We start from the raw sequence: 18399 nt of genomic DNA, 5'->3' as shown, positions 1-18399 counted from the left end.
GTGGAAAGAAAGAGAGTGAGTGAAAGAATGAAAAGAAAGTAAGAGAGGGAGGAGGAAAGCGATGAGTACAGCTCATATATCTGTAGTGGCCAAGGGATTTTTTGTTTTTGTAGTGGTTGCACGGTCATACATCCAAATGCCCTCTGGGTGTCTGAAAGTGAAGACATGTAGCTTGCACAAAAGGTTTCTGAAATGGTCTTCATGCAACAACCACAAGGCGAATTTAAGTATATGGATGCTGTCCAGGTCCTGAGCAACAAATTGCGCCCCCATCCCATTTATTAAAGAAAAAGCAGCTTGCACTTAAACGGCATCATAACTAAGTTATTGCCACATTATGCCCCTTTTTCTGTAGTCCTGTCAACAACAACAACTGCATTCAACTCATGTTCAGGTAGAGGAACAGTAGCGTGACCTTGACGGAGCTACCGCTCCCACAGTATCTTTGACAGGGGCTATGTGGCCCGAGCCTGAGACCTAGAACAATGACCGTTAGGGAGAACCGTATTCAGTTCATCCATCCACTCCACTCTCACACAGCCTATAGACAATGAGCCTCAGAGCCAGTCGGGGAGAGGGAGAGAAGGTGAGCGCTGTGGGCGGTGATCACGTTCAGGGCCTCACCAACCACCCCTCATTCATTTTGGGGGGTTCACACAACACAACACAGTAGATGCAGCTAGCAGGGTAGACGACTGAGAGGACTTCAGAATCTGAGAGGCAAGCACAGGTAGATGTTAACTTAGCCTAAAATAGGCCAAAATCCACTGAATCAACTATTATGATATTTTTACCAATTCTGTGTCTTAGAACATGGACTAGCAAGAGAATTAATAATCCTAATTCTAAAGGTAAAAGATAGTCACTAGTTGGGAAAACATTTTTTAGGCGTGAACAAAGATCCTCTACTTCCTTACAGTCTCTATATGCTATATGTTTGAAATCCTATTGGTGCCTCAGTCAGATTCTGAAACCTGCCCTCTGGTTAGACTAATGCAATAATCACAGCAACAGTATACAGTAACTACAGCTTGGTTTTCTGAATGCATAACAGTTTTATTTTCCGGTTGAGTTTTGACATGATGTTTGATCACCACAGCATACTGCATAAACTGGCATGATAAATGACCCATTTGTGGCAGGAGGACCGTGGAAATGTTCAGCATTTGGAATTCTTAATGATACAAAACAAAAAAAATCTCAAATTATTAAGAAAGTGAATATCACTGTGTAATATTTATTCAACTTGTAATTTATGTACTCTTTTAACCTTTGTCTTTTTTGTTATGACAAAGCATTTATTTAAATAAAGTTATGTATTCATTTAACAATGTAGTATGAATTGTTTTCCTTACAGTTTTTTGTCATTTGTTTTTGTTCCGCAAATACTGACGTGCACATGCACACAGCTGGGTGAGGAAAAAATACTGCATCACACATGTAATCTCAGCATACCCAGGCTGACATAGTCAAATTAGACACACACAGAACAATTTCCCTGACACAAACTCATCACCCAAACAGATACATTATGCAAATTTATCCATGACTGTCAGAGTTAACCGAGTGGCTGGAAACATTGGAAGCCTTGGAAACATTCATAGCTGTAGATAGCTGTAGAACATTATCATACTGTACACTCAACATAAGGTCAATACAGGATACAGTATGTTCATGGTCAATCATCCAGTATCCAATCCACAGTTAATAGTGAAAGAGATCTAACAACATATCTTTAGAGGAACAGTACTCACACATTATATACTCTTGTGTATATACTTCCCTGATAAAACTAGTGACATAGAAATATCAACATGTTCTAGAAGGAACTAAATGTCACCGGATCTGGGTTGATTTGGGATGAAGACATATTGCATGAAAGCCCTACCCAGAGGCTAGTCACCTGGTTTTCAACAGGGGTCAAAGAGATTGCACAGGAACAAGGAAGTCATTTACCATGGGTTTGAACATCAAGGGTGAACACTGACTGACACAAGGGGGACTAACTCCCCATTCAAAATAGCCAGGAAGTGGAGCCACTCCACAGATTACACAGGGCCATGTCATGGAAATCATTCCTTTATCACTGACTAAAGGTCCGAGCTGGGCTAACCTCCGGGGAGCACAATATTGGCTTTGGAAGCCAGCGACTCAGCATGGACATTTCAACAACAGCATACCGACTTTACTGCAAGAACGGATGGAATGGCCGTCTCATCTTGGCCGGCTCCAACGTTTACAGAGCATACTGAACGTGCGATCATAAATACATAGTCTGTGCTGACACTAGACAGTCAGCCAGTGCGGCCCTGGCACAAAATAATGCGGAAGGTGGAAACCATCAGAGGTGTGTGTGTGTGTGTGTGTGCGTTTCCTGGGCATGTCGCATTGAAATGTTGGGTGTTTGCTCACCAGGAGGAAGAGGACGGCGCCAAGCGGGATGCCAAGGTGAAGTCCTCCCTAGGATGGCTGCTCACTGAACACTTTTACAAAATCCAGATGTGGTGAAACAGGGAGAGAGAGAGAGAGAGCTGCCACTTGGCCTGGGATGCAGAGGTATTCATTCACAAAATAGGCAGATCAAGGACAGGGAAGTGGACCAGACTCAGGGAGGAACATGTGTAGAGGATTTGATTTGTGAGGTAGTGAACATGACAATTACTATTCTCTTCAAAGAAGCTGACAACTACACTTAGGACTTCAAAGCATTCATGCCCCTTTTATTACATAATTAGGACTACAACTATGGATGGCTACATCTACTCACAACAAAAATACAGCTCATCTTCATATTCTTCAAAGAACAAGTTCTTCTCATAACTTCTATCATTTTATGTGAAAAATGTTGTCTACATGAGGAAACTATATCAAAACCTAAAGTGATGGGTTTACAAGAGATATACTGACCTTGGCTACACTAGCCAGTCTCCATTCCCCCCCCCCCCACCCTTTAAGGGTGGGCCTTGTTCATGGGCAATGAAAGTCTGAAGTTAGAATGATGTGAATTTAGTGCAGAGAATGAAAAATACCCATTGGCTCTGAAGTGTCCAGCTGAGCCAATGGCTTTGGTGCTCTTGAACATCAACGAGAGCTGGACTGAAGGTGGGCCTTTTCCATAGTCACGCCGTAAGTCGGACGGATGTGTAAAAACAAATGAGGCACAGATCTGAGGGGTAATATATATTTAATTGTGCTGAAGTTTATCACAGACGTTAAAATACCAAATAACTTTTTGTGTCCCCATGTATTTACGATGTCCCACTTTTTGTAACAAGGTACAAGCTGTTTGTGGTTGTTTCAATGGAGATAAAAGGCACAGGGCACATATAACTGAAGGTGTGTGTTTGTGTGGTGGTGCCCTGTGATAACACACACACACACACACATGAAAATGGGGGTGAGGGCTGGCTGGATGGGGCACATGACTAGTTGGCAGGGCACAAGACGTTCTGATTTGCTTAAGAAATTCCCCTGGTCACTTGTGTGACACTCTCCAAACACAGAGACGGGCTTTGACAGTTTTACACTACAGCAGATGGTAAACACTCATCCTTTCCGTCTCCCAGGCTCCAGGAACTGGAGCTGCATCTCCTGCACAGCCCACACTCCTGCTCTCCCTCTCCCTCTCTTTCACACAGACACACACACATTCATACAGGCTATGCAACACACTCAGATAACACATACTGAAAGGCCTCAAATAATATGCATTCAAATACTCAAAGACATAGTTAGTCCTACACACACACACACACACACACACACACACACACACACAGACACACACACACACAGACACACACACACACACACACACAGACACACACACACATACATACAAAAGAACACACAATTACTCTGTATCAACATTCCCACCTTCCTCAGACCCCTATGGCAAGTAAATATGCACAGAAACTACAAAGTTTGACTTTTCCATTGTTTTTAAACTAGGCCAAACTCATTGTATCATATAATGAATGATACTGTCAGGGAGAGGTTGTACAAAGATATAGGGGTCATATAACAGGACCAGACTGGACCCCAATTATTGCCACTTGCAGCTGTATCTGTATTAGGTATTGTATCCACATAAAATAAGTCATTGTCAACTGGTATCCAAGTACCTTTGATCAGTGACTCTTTGCAAAAGGTCTTGTGTCCATTGCTGGCATATTCACATATGTGTTTAACTATAGGCGTCAGAAAGACTGTGCACAGAGCTGCACAGATCTGTCAAAAGATCCTGCGATCACACCAGGTGGATAAAATCTGCTGACAGAGCACCTTCAGCAAACTCATTCAACCTGTGAACCGCTTGGCATCCTTCCATAGAGCTGCAATCATGCCCACCCCCCCCACCCCCACCCCCACCTCCAGCAGATCCTTCACTCCCTTTAGGGAGATCCACAGAGGCTAGGTGCAACCCAGAGGCACTGTAGACATACATTTGCAAACCTGTGTTTATTTATAGGCACTTAACCCACTTAATATCACATTTGTCAGTGCCAGCCCTGTGTCCTACCTTGCCCTCTGTCAGCACTTCATTAGTAACCAATGAACACTCAACCCCCTTGCTCCGCAGTACCCAAAACCACAGGCTTCTGGGCTCAACAAACACATGGCTCTGGATGGACGGAGAGCCCGATCGAATGAGAGAGAACAGACAACCTTCCAGCTACCACCAGTGCCCTTAGCGTGTCCTCTCTCTCACTCACTCTTCCCTTCTCTCTCTTTCTATCAGCTTCCGTTCCGTCTAGCACTTCAAACCTACAGTATGAATGCTGTGTGATGAAGCAAGGACACAGTGCTCACACTGCTATCACAGGGGGAAGGAGAGAGAGGGAGGGAAGGAGGGAGGGAGAGAAAGAGAGGGAGGGAGAGAAAGAAGGGGAGGAGAGAGACAGGGGAGGAGGGGATCGAGAGGGAATGCATGCTGAGATCCATGGCAATGGGAGCTTTAAGAAAACAGAGGTATTCTTGAAACGCCTGGGAGAGATAGAGATGGATAGCTCATTCAAGGAAAAAAAAGAAGACCCCAAAAATAAGCTATTTCTGCAGTTGGGGAAACAATCTCTATTTTTATTATTTATTTATTTCCATTTTATTCATCTATCAATGTATTAAAAGAGGCTGTACAGAATTCACAAGTTCAAAGCACACATTTGCCGAGCCTCCAAAAAAGAAAGCTTGAATAAATAGGACTGGAACTTGGCCTGAGAGCCAGCAGCTGTGCTCCCCGTGCTGCCTGCCCAAAATACCTATACTACTGAGCCAGATGCAGGAACGGCCACAAGATTAAAACAACATTCTCTCAGCCCCCCATGTCGCACGGGCCACTTAACCTATGAATAGGAGGAGACTACGCCAGTCGCTCCATATTAAATTTAGCTAGTCGAAATCTGAATTTAAATCAGGGAAAGAGCTATGGCTCTCCTTGTCTCGTCCTTGCTGTCATGTGTCGTGGTAAGTCACACTTTCCACTCGCTCCCTGTCACTGAAGATTAACTACAGAACTTAACATTTACATGAACACACACACGCAAACGGAGCGCACAGACGCACACCACACACGCACACATACGGCCTCATGCACACATACAATCGCACGCACACACACGCAAACACACACACAGACCACACAGACGCACACCACACACGCACACATACGGCCTCATGCACGCACACTAACACACACACAAACACACACACACGCACAGTCACACACGCACACAAATACACTCAGAGGCACACACAGACATACACACACAGTCCACATGTGCACACATACAGTATAGAACTGACAAAGAGCATGCTCACACATCCCCACACACCCACATGCACACACACCCACATACGCATGCACGCACGCACACACACACACACACACACACACACACACACACACACATTCACAAACACAGTGACCACATACATTTTTTACATGCTTAAAACTCAATCACTTATGACTCTGTCCCCTTCCAGTTTTGGCTGGAGGGTTTTGTGAGAGCACATTTATTTCTGCGCGGTAGTGGCGCTGATGGTGGGGGGCTTGGTCTCCTGGCCGCTGAGGTATTGGCTGCAGCTGGGGTCCCCCCTCACTTTGAGCGACGACGGGAGCTGGACGCCCGTGATAGGGTCCACGCACCAGCACTCGCCCCTCTGCCCGTGGGTGGACATGTGACACTGAAACACAAGGAGAGGAGGCGGAGGGGGTGGGGGGGTTGGGGTGGAGGGTGGGTTTGTTATGCGAGGCGGTGAGGTGGTGGGAACAAGGATTCTGAGGGGTTAATGAGGCACTTGGTACAGTCATGGGTGGGAGAGGAGCGGGTGGAGCGGCACTCCAACAACAACCATCCGTGGCCCACTTGTCACAGCATGCCTCGGCAACCCCCACCGAGCGCTCCCAAAATGAGGTCATAATTGAACTGGACACAGCTTATGTGGGGACCCAAAATAGGCAAAAAAAAAAAAACAGACTTTCAATTTTTTCCTTCAGTGAGAAAGAACAAAAACTGACAGTTACTGTAATTGCAAGAGGAACAAGATGATTACGAAACAATCAGGAGCAGTGAGGTACAGTGTTTTAAGCCCTGGGAACAGAGCTTTCACATTAAAACAATGCATCCCGCCCACTTCTCCCAGGGGTCTCTGTCCTTCTTTTACCTCCAAACGTGGACTACTTGGTGTGCTTTCAGGATACAGATATGTCATATCATTGTTTTGACCTGTGCTAAAAATAATTGGGTCTTGCATCAAGGACACGCAAGTGTAGGAAACTTAAACTGTCTCATTGTGGGCCATTGTTTCAACTTTCTGTGCCAAAAAAGCAGCAACTTTCCTCTTACAGACTGATTACAGCCCGATAGTAAATATTTTTACGGCATTGTACCTCCTGTCTCAGACTCTGTCACGTCTGTGTTGACCAAATGTCCATTCATGAGAGGAAGTAGTGGTGTTTTTTTTCTTTTCGTTTTTCTCTAAGCTCCACTGAAACATTTCACTGTTTTGGTTTTGCTTCCTTATAAACTAAGGTTTGGGAGAAGATGCACTGGACACAGGTAGCTGTCCTCTTGCTCATATATCCCCTGTTGATTTAGTGATGTGATCATTCATGGCTTATTTTGTTGTTTTGTAAGTGACATGTTTCAGAAACTCTGAAATTTGACAGAATCCTTGTAGTGTACAGAGGGCTCTGTTCTGACTGTGTGCATATAGGCTCACCTGCTTCATATTGTACAGGCCCTCCTTGTCACAGTTGGGGAATTTCAGCTCGTAAAGGTTCTCCAGCGAGCCCTTATTGTTAATGAAGGTCATCTTGGAGATTTCCTCCAGAACCTTGTTCAGCTCCTGCTGACATCGGCTATGGCTCTGGTCCTGCAAGAAAGGCAACAATAAGCGCTGGGGTCATGAATCGTTTGTCGATATTCATCTCTCTGGCCCTGCTCTGCCAGTCCTCCTGCGCATTCTTTTAACTGGATGCCAAGCCCTGGCTCCTGCCCTCAACGCCCTTCTCCCCTCGGCCGATGGGGGACACGCAGCTGCATCAAAGGGCCTGGCCGGCGATGGGCTGCGCTCCGCTTGGCCCGAGATGAGAGGGCATGCTGCAGCGCCGGGCTGCCAGGGATCTTATCCATATCATGTGAATGACAAGTGGCCCCCTCGCAGAGCCATGGGCGCTACGCTACGCTACGCAAACACTACCCTGGACCATGCTGGGCTGTGCTAGCCTGCGCTGCGCTGCCCCGAGGTCCCCAGACCTAACGTCATGTGTTGCTCCCAAAAGGAATCTCTCAGGCGCATGGGGGACGCCAGAACAGCACGTGAGGACATCCCTCCCCCCTCCACCACCACCACCACCACCACCACCTCCACTCAGCCCTCAGCCCCATGGACACAAGAGAGGAGGCCTGTCCAGCTCTGCCCCTTACCACTCCACACTCATACCATTGTTGTCTCTGCTGTTGTTCACTAATGGTCTCATCGATTGTCTTTTTTCTACTATTTCTTGTTTAATAGCTGCTATAGAGAGAGTTAAATGAGGGGGAAAATCTGGGTATGTATATCATTGTTTTTCAGGTCAAAACACTTATGGCTTCTGTTAATGGCTATAGAGGGCACGCTAATTTGTAAAGACTGAAGCTGGAGTTCCCAGTCACATGGACAAACTGTGGTCAACTGTAATGCACTGCTTTCTCCACAGATTATTTGGTTAACAAATGAGAAGCACACACAATGTGTCACGTTTCAACAAACAACCTAGTCTTAAAAAGGCTTTGGACAGATAGTCATTTTAACTGATAAGAATTATTCAGGAGTATTTATTGACACTGATGCGTTGGTGAGGACATGAACATACTTTCACAGAAAATAGCCTTACTTTAGATTTACACAATAGGCAAACTAAATAACAATGGATTTATTCTGAGCGTAAGGAATGTCCAAATGTGTCGCTGGTTATTCTTTTCCTCTTTCCTGTAAATGGCACACTTAACTGCTTCACATTCCTGTTAACAGCTCCTCCCTATGAATTATTAAATGTAATTGATGGCAGTGATACAAAAAAGATACTCTAAAATGAAAAAAGGATATTTTACAGTTGGATATTGAAGGAGTGATTTACTAGTTAGAATACCATAAAAATAACTAATTTTTTACAGAACAACATTGAAGATGGAGATGTTCCCTTTGGATCCTCTTTCAACCTCAATTTGTGACAAAATGAGGTTTAAAAAATAGATGACATGATAAAAAGTTTTATTTATGATGACACGTTATTATAATTATGTATTGCAAAAGTATTCACCGATATACCATGAAATAAATCATTCCATCACTGTGGCACACTAGCTTTATCTTTATATGTATGTATGTATCTGTCTTTTCTATAAATGTGTATATGTCAGTATGTGTGTGTGTGTGTGTGTGTGTGTGTGTGTGTGTGTGTGTGTGTGTGTGATAACCAGAAGAGGGCACTGCCGTACTAAATTCAGTGCCAGCTCAGGTCAGCGTAGACCTTTAGCTTGCCACAGTTTGTTTGCATGAAGCTTGTGTCCACTTAGGATAGGACCCAAGGGGTTAACTGGAGGCCTGTAGCCTGCTCGCTGCCCCGAGGGCTGGGGAGAAACACACTCACGGGCCAAGGGTGTGCGGGACGCGTCTCCTCCAGCCAGTTGGTCCTCATGGTCTTCTTTATGTTTTGATTGTGCCTGTGCACAGCGACGTTGAGTATGCATGTTTGCTTTCTCTGAGGGGGGACTTTGGTTCCAGAGACTTCTCCTGGTTTACACAAAAAACACACAAAGTCTCACATTATTCCAAATCAGTATTGCAATACTATATAGGTCATGGCCATTTCCTAAGGTTCACCCACTGATTTGTCGAGGTAAAATAGCAGACTAAGAATGGGACCCATTTGGCTGATATAGCACAAGTAGCATCAGGGCTTTGGCAGACCATCAGAGACCAACGTGGACAAGCTAATAAGCAGCCCTTAATCACAGCTACTGAATGAGACAGAACAGCCAGTAAAACGAGAGCTACCTTTTATCTCTGGCAAGCACTTTAAGGTAAATGCAGGCAATCCTCTGTGTTAGATTAAAATAGTTGCTAAATCTTTGAAACATGATCGCATGTCAGGATAATTGTTGCTATTTATAGCCTATAGGGTACTCATGTATTTAATTCACTGACTTGGGAGATATACCTTTGATCATTGAAACCCAATGAAGGTTAATTTCCTTCTATAATCTTTGCCATCAGATATAATCAGATGATTTTATTGTGTGCCAAAATGACTGACAGTGAAATTGTTCGTTTCCATCAACTAAGTCAACTCCACTGACTGTGCAACATTGAACATTAAGAAAACACGATAAATATAATATAAAAAAGCAATGTAAAAATACGGTGCACATTATCAACTGTACACAAACATATATACACAACTTTCACAAAACACAGATAGACACATAGCTAAGAGAGACAGAAGTTGGGCTGTGAAAATTCAATATGATAAAATGAATAACACTCCTGACACTAAATGCCATCCATCAACTACATGTTTGAAGATTAAGAATTATGATGTCTGGGTCTGGCCCATAAGGAAGGGTCTCCAATTGTACTGTGCTACCATTATAGAAGAAAATGCAACTTCATCTGAGTCCATTTTCAACCCCAGCCTCTGGATCCCTGCTGCCACGTTGTAAGGCATTCTGACTGCTCAGAACAGAACCCTGAACACAACAACTGTTTCCAACTGTGACCCAAGTCCTAACAATTACTTTTTTGCCCACTACTGCGCTAATGAGCACTGCTCATCGCACAGTGTGTCAGAGTGAAAGTGAATATGGAATGCAACCTAGGTTTAGCATTTAATCGGAAGTCCATGACTGAACTATGCCACAGTGCCAGTAGACTCCTGTCTCTGCTTTACAAACAAATGGAGCAAGATATTGTGGTTGATGGAGAAACAAAACCACTACAACTGTCAGAATACTGTTAGAATAATACTGAAAATATTGGTGGTAATCTGTTGAATCTATGAAATCAGTGAAATTACATCGCTGCAGTGACTTCCCCAAAGTGTCCATTTCAGTCCACCATTCTAGGTTTCTCTTCACTACAGAGTAGCAAACTAAAATGTTTTACAGCGCTGCATCGTTGCATGCATCTATTTAGGACTATGTTGTGAAACAGGTATTTCCACAGTCACAAGTCAACAGTAAAAGGCCTGATTGGCCTGTTTGTGTGGTTAACAATAAAAACAATGTATAATCTGTCTGACCTCCCATCCCTGTTCTTAGTGTTTGTTCCATTCTCTCATCGCTTCCCTCTGGATGACTCCAGGACACTGACATCGGACCTATTGGCTGCGGCGCCATGCGCTCTGCTCTGTCAGATGTGTGCCATCACATCAGTCCCTGGCAACAAAAGCTCTGCACAAACACCGTCATTTACTGTCCTTTAATCAAGGCTCCACTTCACATAATAATGGCGTGCCCCAAATATCCCTCTTCCCCATTCATCCCAGGGCCGCAGAAGGCAGCAAGACGCGATGTCTCCAGGGGCAACGCTGATGTACAGTATGTCACTCTGTGTAATGCCACTTCAATGAGTAGGTCACTGATCCCCAGGGAGAGGCCTGCTCTCCTCCCCCGCAGGGTCGGCGCTGTTAACGGAGTCCTCTCTGTGATCTCATCGCTTCACCGTCTGCTCCATCTGAAGGCGAGCACGGCGGGCGGGCAGGGTGGTTGAGCGCGTTGGCGGCAGCGGCACACCAGAGGGCGAGAGAAGGAAGTGTTGAAAAGCACTCCCCTCAGGCCACGCGCCCAGAACAGACATGCGGATGATGTCACGGGCCCCAGGGGTGGCTGCCCCGTGGAAGATCTGAGGGGAGGATGATTGCCTGGACCACAGCATTGTCCGGCCACGGATCCCACACTCTCCAGTTTCACAGCCAATATCCATGCAAGCAGGCCCTAAGAATAGTGTCTCTCACTGTACAACTCAGCGTGCATCTCTTTTCTAATAGTTTGCCTCATTTCAGAAATTGTTGGCAGCTAGGCGGACATGCTGCGCTATGATCCGGACACCTGCCATTACGTACTCTCCCAGCTATCCTTTTCCGTTGCCATAATGGCCCTGGGCCTGCTCCAATAACACCTCCTTGTCCAAGTCTCTCGGCCCCTCTCTCTGAGGGCTGACAGTGTGTGGGCCTTGGCGGTCTGGGTGTGGACACTTGCTCCTATCGGGGTCATTATGGCCTCCGCTTGATGCTTGTCCACCAGTGTCTCACTGGGAGCTGATGTGCTGCTGTAAAGCCCAGCTTAAGATTATGCACCGACAGAAGCCTTCATTTAGGCAGGGGTTCAAAAAAGTGCTCTATCAAGATGGTATGTCTCAGGTCATAAATGACAGAATCATTTCTTATTTTCACATACTCTGTCAATATATTACAAAATATACATGCTGCAAAGCATTTTAGTTTGATCCTTTCTGACATGGGTAAATATGATATAGACACGGACATGGTTCTTTTTCTCTTTTTAAACACTCTTGGATATGTGTTAGGTATTAACTCCTGGCCCCAGGATGTACAAGACGACAGCAGGCCCTTTGAATCCCATAAGTCAGATACTCCATCTTGCTTTCAATAACTGCTGAAAAAATTACAGTGTAGTATAATGAGTACATTTTAGAAGCTGCACTGCCAAAAAGCAATCAAATTACTATTTTGGGTTAATGAATGTTTCGGTTAACTGGTTGGAGTTTATAAACATATATGTACATAAAGTGGAATTATGGCCTCCGCTGGCCTATGCAGCGCTGTGAAAGAGAGTTTGGTTTGCTCAGGCCCTGGGGTGATGACATAACCCCCCTCCCCTTGGGTCCATCATCATGCTCAAATGGAAAACTAACAAGACGACATTGGCATTGATTGAAATGTGTCCACAGTTTACCCTTATGGTTAAACATCTACTAAATAAATAGCCAGCACAACCCCTCCTAGTTCCACATACAGAAATAACAAGTAATGAGATGGGACTTTTTTGTACCAGGCAGCAGAGAGCCAGCAAAGAGGTCATGAGTTGTATGAAAAAGCAAAGCAACGCAGACAGCCGAGGCAGTTGAATCGCTAGCTGGGGCATGGTTATTTCACGGTTACATAAGAGCAGGCCCTTTTGCGATCGTTACAGCTTGGAAGGGCCATGGTGCCACAGTGGCACAAAATAACACTACATAAAGTCATTTCATTTCCTTTCACTGTAGAAATGAAACAGTCATCAGCCCTGAGGCCACATGCTAGAGAGGAACGTTCTTGGGTATCTGCACAGAACCCTTTTGCTCAAAGATTCTAGAGCAGAGCTGTTCTATAATCTTTGCTTTTGCTTGTCCTCAGGTCTGGGAATCGTAGTGTTTTTTGAGAGCATGTGACCGGTGTTGACAAATGCCTCCCATAATGATGTTTGGTTATGGGAAGCCATGGGAAAATGTACAACAGCTGATATCTACACTTCATAGTAAATGGCTGCAAAGTTGAGAATCCAGGAAAATATTAACAGATTGAGATAAAAGGCATTTCAGCATATTTCTACCACAGGCTTTCCATTTAACTTGTGGTGCATGACACACGGGTGTAATGTACAACAACTTGATAGTTGGAAACCTAAATCAACTAAGGTGCGGAACTAAACTGAAAAAATAGCTGTAATCCAATGTAATGGTAGAGCATTGTGTTGAATTTGTTAATGGTTTGCGTACATCTGGGCCTGTCTAAGACTCTGATGACCAATGAATGTTGAGACATGAAGGCTCACTGGACGGCATTGCCTGTGTGAGTCTGGGACTTCCATGGAAGCAAGTCACCTCCTACTTGCTGACAAAGCGTTTCCAGAGTACAGCCTCATGGGAGGTAGACTACCTGGCGAGAGATCTTCTCTCTTTTAAAACCTCCATGCCAGGACATCTGCCTGGGCCTTCTCCTATCTCTAATTACAAATGCAAAGACAGACTAGTAGTGCTGTGTAGTCGTAAATCATTCTCAACCTGATGACTAAGCTCTCGCCTTGTGCAGGCGAACCTGTGCAGGCACGCTCATGTGTGTGGGTGTTCATATGAACGTGTATGTGCGATAACATCATTACAGCAAATATAATGAATATCATTAAGTCGTTACCTCAGAAATTAAAACACAGAGGTTATTTGTACAGCACCACTCTCCATTGTTGTAACTAAATGACAGAAATGAAAACTAAATAGGTCAAGCTTTGAAAAAAAAGTGATCTTGACTCCACATCGCCTGATATAGAAAAAAAACAGAGGACTTGTTTTCAGAGGGATGACTGCCGGCTATAGCCAAATGCTGTCAGCTTTCCATTTTCACTTTGTCAAGCTGTGTTGATCTTTTCCTGGCACCATAGAAACAGGGCCCTACCTGCCGAGAGGAGCATGAAATCTGGCATTAGCGATGGATTGTGCAGTGCCTCCAGGATGCTCTCAAAACACACAAGACATACAGAATGTTGCTATTTTGGACAGCGGTTGCCATATACAGAAATCCTTTGCTTCAAATAACACAAAAGATATGTTCAGGGCTATTCTCTCATTCAGAGCATTTTGCCAAATGAAACTGAATCTGTCAAAATACTGTTGTAAGACTACATATCTTGAAGCCAAAGCACTTCAAATCAGTGCCACCGGCAAGTGCAGTGAAGCAAAAGACAATTGGGTGAGTTATGTCTTGCACAGCTCTGCTGTGTTATTGGTTTTGTGCCTCTATCTGCTTAGTGTAACTTCTCTCTACATGACCTAAGCCCTAGACATGGGAAAATTAGAGATGCGTTTGTCATAGTCAGATGTCAGATGACTCCCAGTGAGGCCTTGGGAATAATCCACACTAATGTGATATTGTACATGTTTAAAACAAAAAGTAAAGTGATACAAAGAGTATACCTCAGTTCCCCATATATTTACTTTTCAAGCTACTTTTATTATTATTAAGTTCTCTGAGAAATGGTCAAAAGGTGAATATAGACATCACTTTATGGTGAAGTAAGACGGTTGTGTGTGTTAGTGTGTTAGTGGCTCTTCTGAGTGCAGGCTGTCTATCATCTGGCCTCTCCTATCCTCCCCCTCTCCAGCCTGTGGGGGTTTCGCTCAATTCTTCCCTCTCCACGCGCCCAACACTGTCGACACCCCTGATGTCTGCGGGGGCGGCAGTCAAGTCCCGCCACCCGTGCAGAGCCTCTCTTAGGGGTCGCAGGTCCTGACACGCTGCCGCCACCAAAGGCATCCCCTACTCTAATTAGGCACCTGTAGGGGTGTCGGGGAGGTGGGAGGGGAGACATGGGGCAAGCCCCAGCACATCTCTCCCTCCTGCGGGGCTTCAAGGCCAATCACAGTATACATGACACACAAAAACAGAGAGTGAAAGATAAAGACAGCAGACCACAGATGGGGGAGGTAAGAAAGAGACAATGAATGAACAGTGATTCAGAGGATGACTGGGGGGAGAGAAAGAGTGAAACGCTACAAAAAAAACACAGAAATGGAGAGTTTGAAAGGAGTTCAAAAACGTCACATAAACCTAAGACCAAAAGTTAGATTGTATAAACAGAGACAAAAACGTCAAAGTCAAGAAGTTCCCATAGAGATTTCATCAAAAACAGCTTTGCAGCATTAACGTCATAACAAGAGTTCACTTGAGCTTAGAGCAGTCAAGACATGTGCGATGCGCAGCCAGGTAGAAAAGGACAAAAGTTCATCGACTCATCTCTTTCTGCAAGCCAAACTGACTGCATGATTTTGTTAACACATCATCATCATCATCATGATCATCAACAACATCACCATCATCAACAACATCATTACTCATGGTTATGGATAATCTGAAGAGTATCCCACGTCATCCAGAAACACTGCACTGTCACACTCATTATGAAAGCTATGCACCAAACAGCCCAGAGTAACCTTGCATGAGTCCCTACCCATAAAAAAAAAATCCCTCATCTGTTGCTATTTACCTTTTTTAAGGTGATGGGGAAAGCAATATGAGAGTATGCAATATGCACTATGTGGCTGCAGCCTCAGACATGCCAACAGCAACAGCTATCAATTGCAAAACTGGCCCCGTGTGCCGTGCCACTGGGTGATGAGCCAAGACTGCTGCCCCGAGCGCTTGTGTTGGAGACATATCTTATCTCCAAAACATTCCCTCCGCACAGCGCAGCGCCTCACTGAGCGCCCGCTCACGATCTGGATGCCAGGGTAGCCCCTGGGCGAGCCTCCACCTGGTCCCCGCTGGGCTGGCGCCACGGCTGGGGCACCCATCACCCTCGGCTCAGGCTCCCCACCGCGCACGGGGAGCCAGCCACAGGTGGAGCCCTTCCCCAGCGATTACTGTTACAGGACGTGTTTGAACACACCCCGAGAAAGAACCTCGAGTGACAGAGAGAGGGCAATAGTGAAACAAGGCTGTAATGAGAACAACCATGACACATTTGGCTTTTCATCTGAGCACCAACACAGCAACAAATGGGTGAAGTGCTAATGAAGGCCTAATTGCTCAAACAAAGCCGAGATGGTTGCATGCTATAAATAAAACCAAGGGTGAGGGACATGATGTACCCAGCAATAAAGAGTTCACGTGCGGACACAACAAATGACTGGACAGTGGACACAAACAAAGTCATAAACAAAGTGTCATGTAAGGTCTTGACCATTACGCCTCCCTCCAGTGCCCCATAATACCATCAGTCATGCCACTACTACACAATACACTAGACCGCTCTGCATGACTGAGCCATGTTCTGGCACAGTAACAGACTCGAGCCAAACATTAGCTCAGGTCACTAAGAACCCCTCATATTGTTTGGGCCAATAGAAAGAACATGATGAGGGATTGTTTGAAGGGAACATGCCAGGCTTTGTGTACTTTGTACCAGGCTGGCATCAAAGGGCATTAAGGTCCCATGGCAGAAACAGAAGAGGACAAATGTCAACAATGACCTGTTTCTCATTCTCATGCATTCTCTATAAATGGTTTGAATAATCTATTAATTAATATGGAACAATGGCTTTTAATATTAATGACCATTCACAACCCAGAGGACATATTTATCTCACTGGATGCACAATCGTTCAAATGCATGAAGGATCCTTTCATGGCTGCTGGCCTTGACCATATTGTGCCTGAACGCAGAATAGAAGCAGGTCACTGAGGCAGAACTCCATCACAAGAGATCAGAGGCAAAGCTCAAAGTTCACAATGCTGTTGAATTGGTATGAGCCATTTCCCCTTTGGTACCCATCAACACAAGTGGCCATTTGTTTGCAACGTGATTAGTGGAGAGAAGAGGAGACAGAGGAACAAGATGGAGGAAGGAGAATAATGGAGACTGGTTGATTATCACATGTGCTCCAGGAGGCTGTGTCTTGATGTTAAATCAAGTCTAGTTTCAGCAGCGTCACAACATAGTGTAACATAAATGTACTAAATATGTTTCCAAGAGATATTTATGGTTGCTATGCATTTCCTGTATTTGGGCATATCATGCAAAAGAATATGGTTGGGCATGAGGGATTTCCTGAGAACAGCTGATGCACATGAACTTGAGGAACTTGAGGAAGCAAACCAGCATGCAAACCACTGATAAGTCCATTAAAAAAGAGCAATAGTTATAGTAATATTTATATAGTATAATAGTTATAGTAATAGTTCTAGTCAACTGCATATGACACACTGTCAGTAATGTTTACCTAACCTGGTGATTTTGCAAAGGCAAATTTACGTTTGAATTAGAAAGTAAAAAAACAATATCTCGGTTTATTCAAAAGTAGGGTATTCTAAAATACACTCTGTGCGAAGCTGGCCGTGGGGTAAGTTAGTCACAGATTCGTTTTTTAATCATGACGAATATTGCATTATTTCTATTTACACTTGACTTGTGAACACCCGAAGCGTATTCACAGAATAAAAAAAAACGTATGGGCTAAAGAGAGGGAATTTCATTTTAAATCGGTTTAATTAAATGTTTAAAACAAAGACCTGAATGAAAATAAACACGATACTTGATGCTGTCAGAGCAATCACACAGCAGACCGTGATTACATTATGCAAGTGTTCTTTTTAGACTTAATAATGGAAAAAATGGCAGACCATGTTCCTAGACTGCTGGGTCAACGGGAAACACCACGCATTTCGGTATTTCAAGGTGTTTATCTGTACATTTGCAGTGGACAACTTACCACTTTGTTCTCGGTTCTCAAGACTGACAGTAGGCTCAACGTCCACTTTATGCCCACATTGTCCCAATCCCTTTACCAGCTGATCCAGGGGCATGTCGGAATCCGGAGTCGGGTAACATCTCAAACCGCTGGCGCATCTTGGCGTGTACACGCCGCATAATTCTCCCAGCTGCCGGGCACATACCGGACAGCAGCCACAGCCGGGTTCTCTCACAATCTCTACACAAGTGGCCGTGAGTTTTGGGCATGCGGCTTGCCTCTCCGCGGTGCAGCTCGGGCAGCGAAATATCACCTCCCCTAATAAGGTGCATGGTAGCACGAATGATGCTAGCAACAAATGGCAATGAAAATACGACACCATGGTGTCTTTCTGTAGTTGGATATTGCGTTTTAGAACACCAACTTCAGGTTGGAAAGTGCAACTGTCAGCGACCAGGTAAGGTCCGACTGGGATCTCTGCAGGGTCCTATTAACTGTCAAGTTCCTCTGACATCACGTCAAAAAGCTTGCCAAAAAGCTAGGACACAAACATGTTTGTGAGCTGCTGTCTATTATATTCTAGCTCCATACATGAAGCATAGCCTGACATAAAATATATAATGTGAGTCCTGCATTTAGTAGCTACAGCAGTTTTTGCTCTGAATATTGATTTAT

The 18399-nt window shown here is 44.6% G+C and overlaps 1 protein-coding gene across 1 annotated transcript; it reads right to left on the bottom strand.

Annotated features, from left to right (window-relative positions):
- Nucleotides 1-5721: 5721 nt before the first annotated feature.
- Nucleotides 5722-18176, bottom strand: igfbp2b (insulin-like growth factor binding protein 2b). Its single transcript, XM_048239288.1, has 4 exons — nucleotides 17746-18176; nucleotides 9134-9276; nucleotides 7222-7374; nucleotides 5722-6183 (listed from the first exon to the last, which is right to left on the bottom strand). The coding sequence occupies exons 1-4, from the start codon at nucleotides 18104-18106 to the stop codon at nucleotides 6013-6015; spliced, it is 828 nt and encodes a 275-aa protein (XP_048095245.1). The 5' UTR covers nucleotides 18107-18176; the 3' UTR covers nucleotides 5722-6012.
- Between the last annotated feature and the right edge of the window lie 223 nt (nucleotides 18177-18399).

The sequence above is a fragment of the Alosa alosa genome, chromosome 3 (assembly GCF_017589495.1).
Source record: "Alosa alosa isolate M-15738 ecotype Scorff River chromosome 3, AALO_Geno_1.1, whole genome shotgun sequence".
NCBI classification, from domain to species: Eukaryota; Metazoa; Chordata; class Actinopteri; order Clupeiformes; family Clupeidae; genus Alosa; species Alosa alosa.
Note: the sequence above shows the minus strand (reverse complement) of the source record. Positions and strands in the feature narration are given on the sequence as shown.

Bases quoted from the DNA above. Each gene is read 5' to 3' on its own strand.
- igfbp2b (XM_048239288.1), bottom strand. From the start codon at position 18,106: ATGGTGTCGTATTTTCATTGCCATTTGTTGCTAGCATCATTCGTGCTA. The intron at 7,375-9,133 runs GTGAGTGTGTTT...CCTTTCTTGCAG, and splicing joins GTCCCGCACACCCTTGGCCC to GACCAGAGCCATAGCCGATG. The intron at 6,184-7,221 runs GTGAGCCTATAT...CTTGTGTTTCAG, and splicing joins GCCTGTACAATATGAAGCAG to TGTCACATGTCCACCCACGG.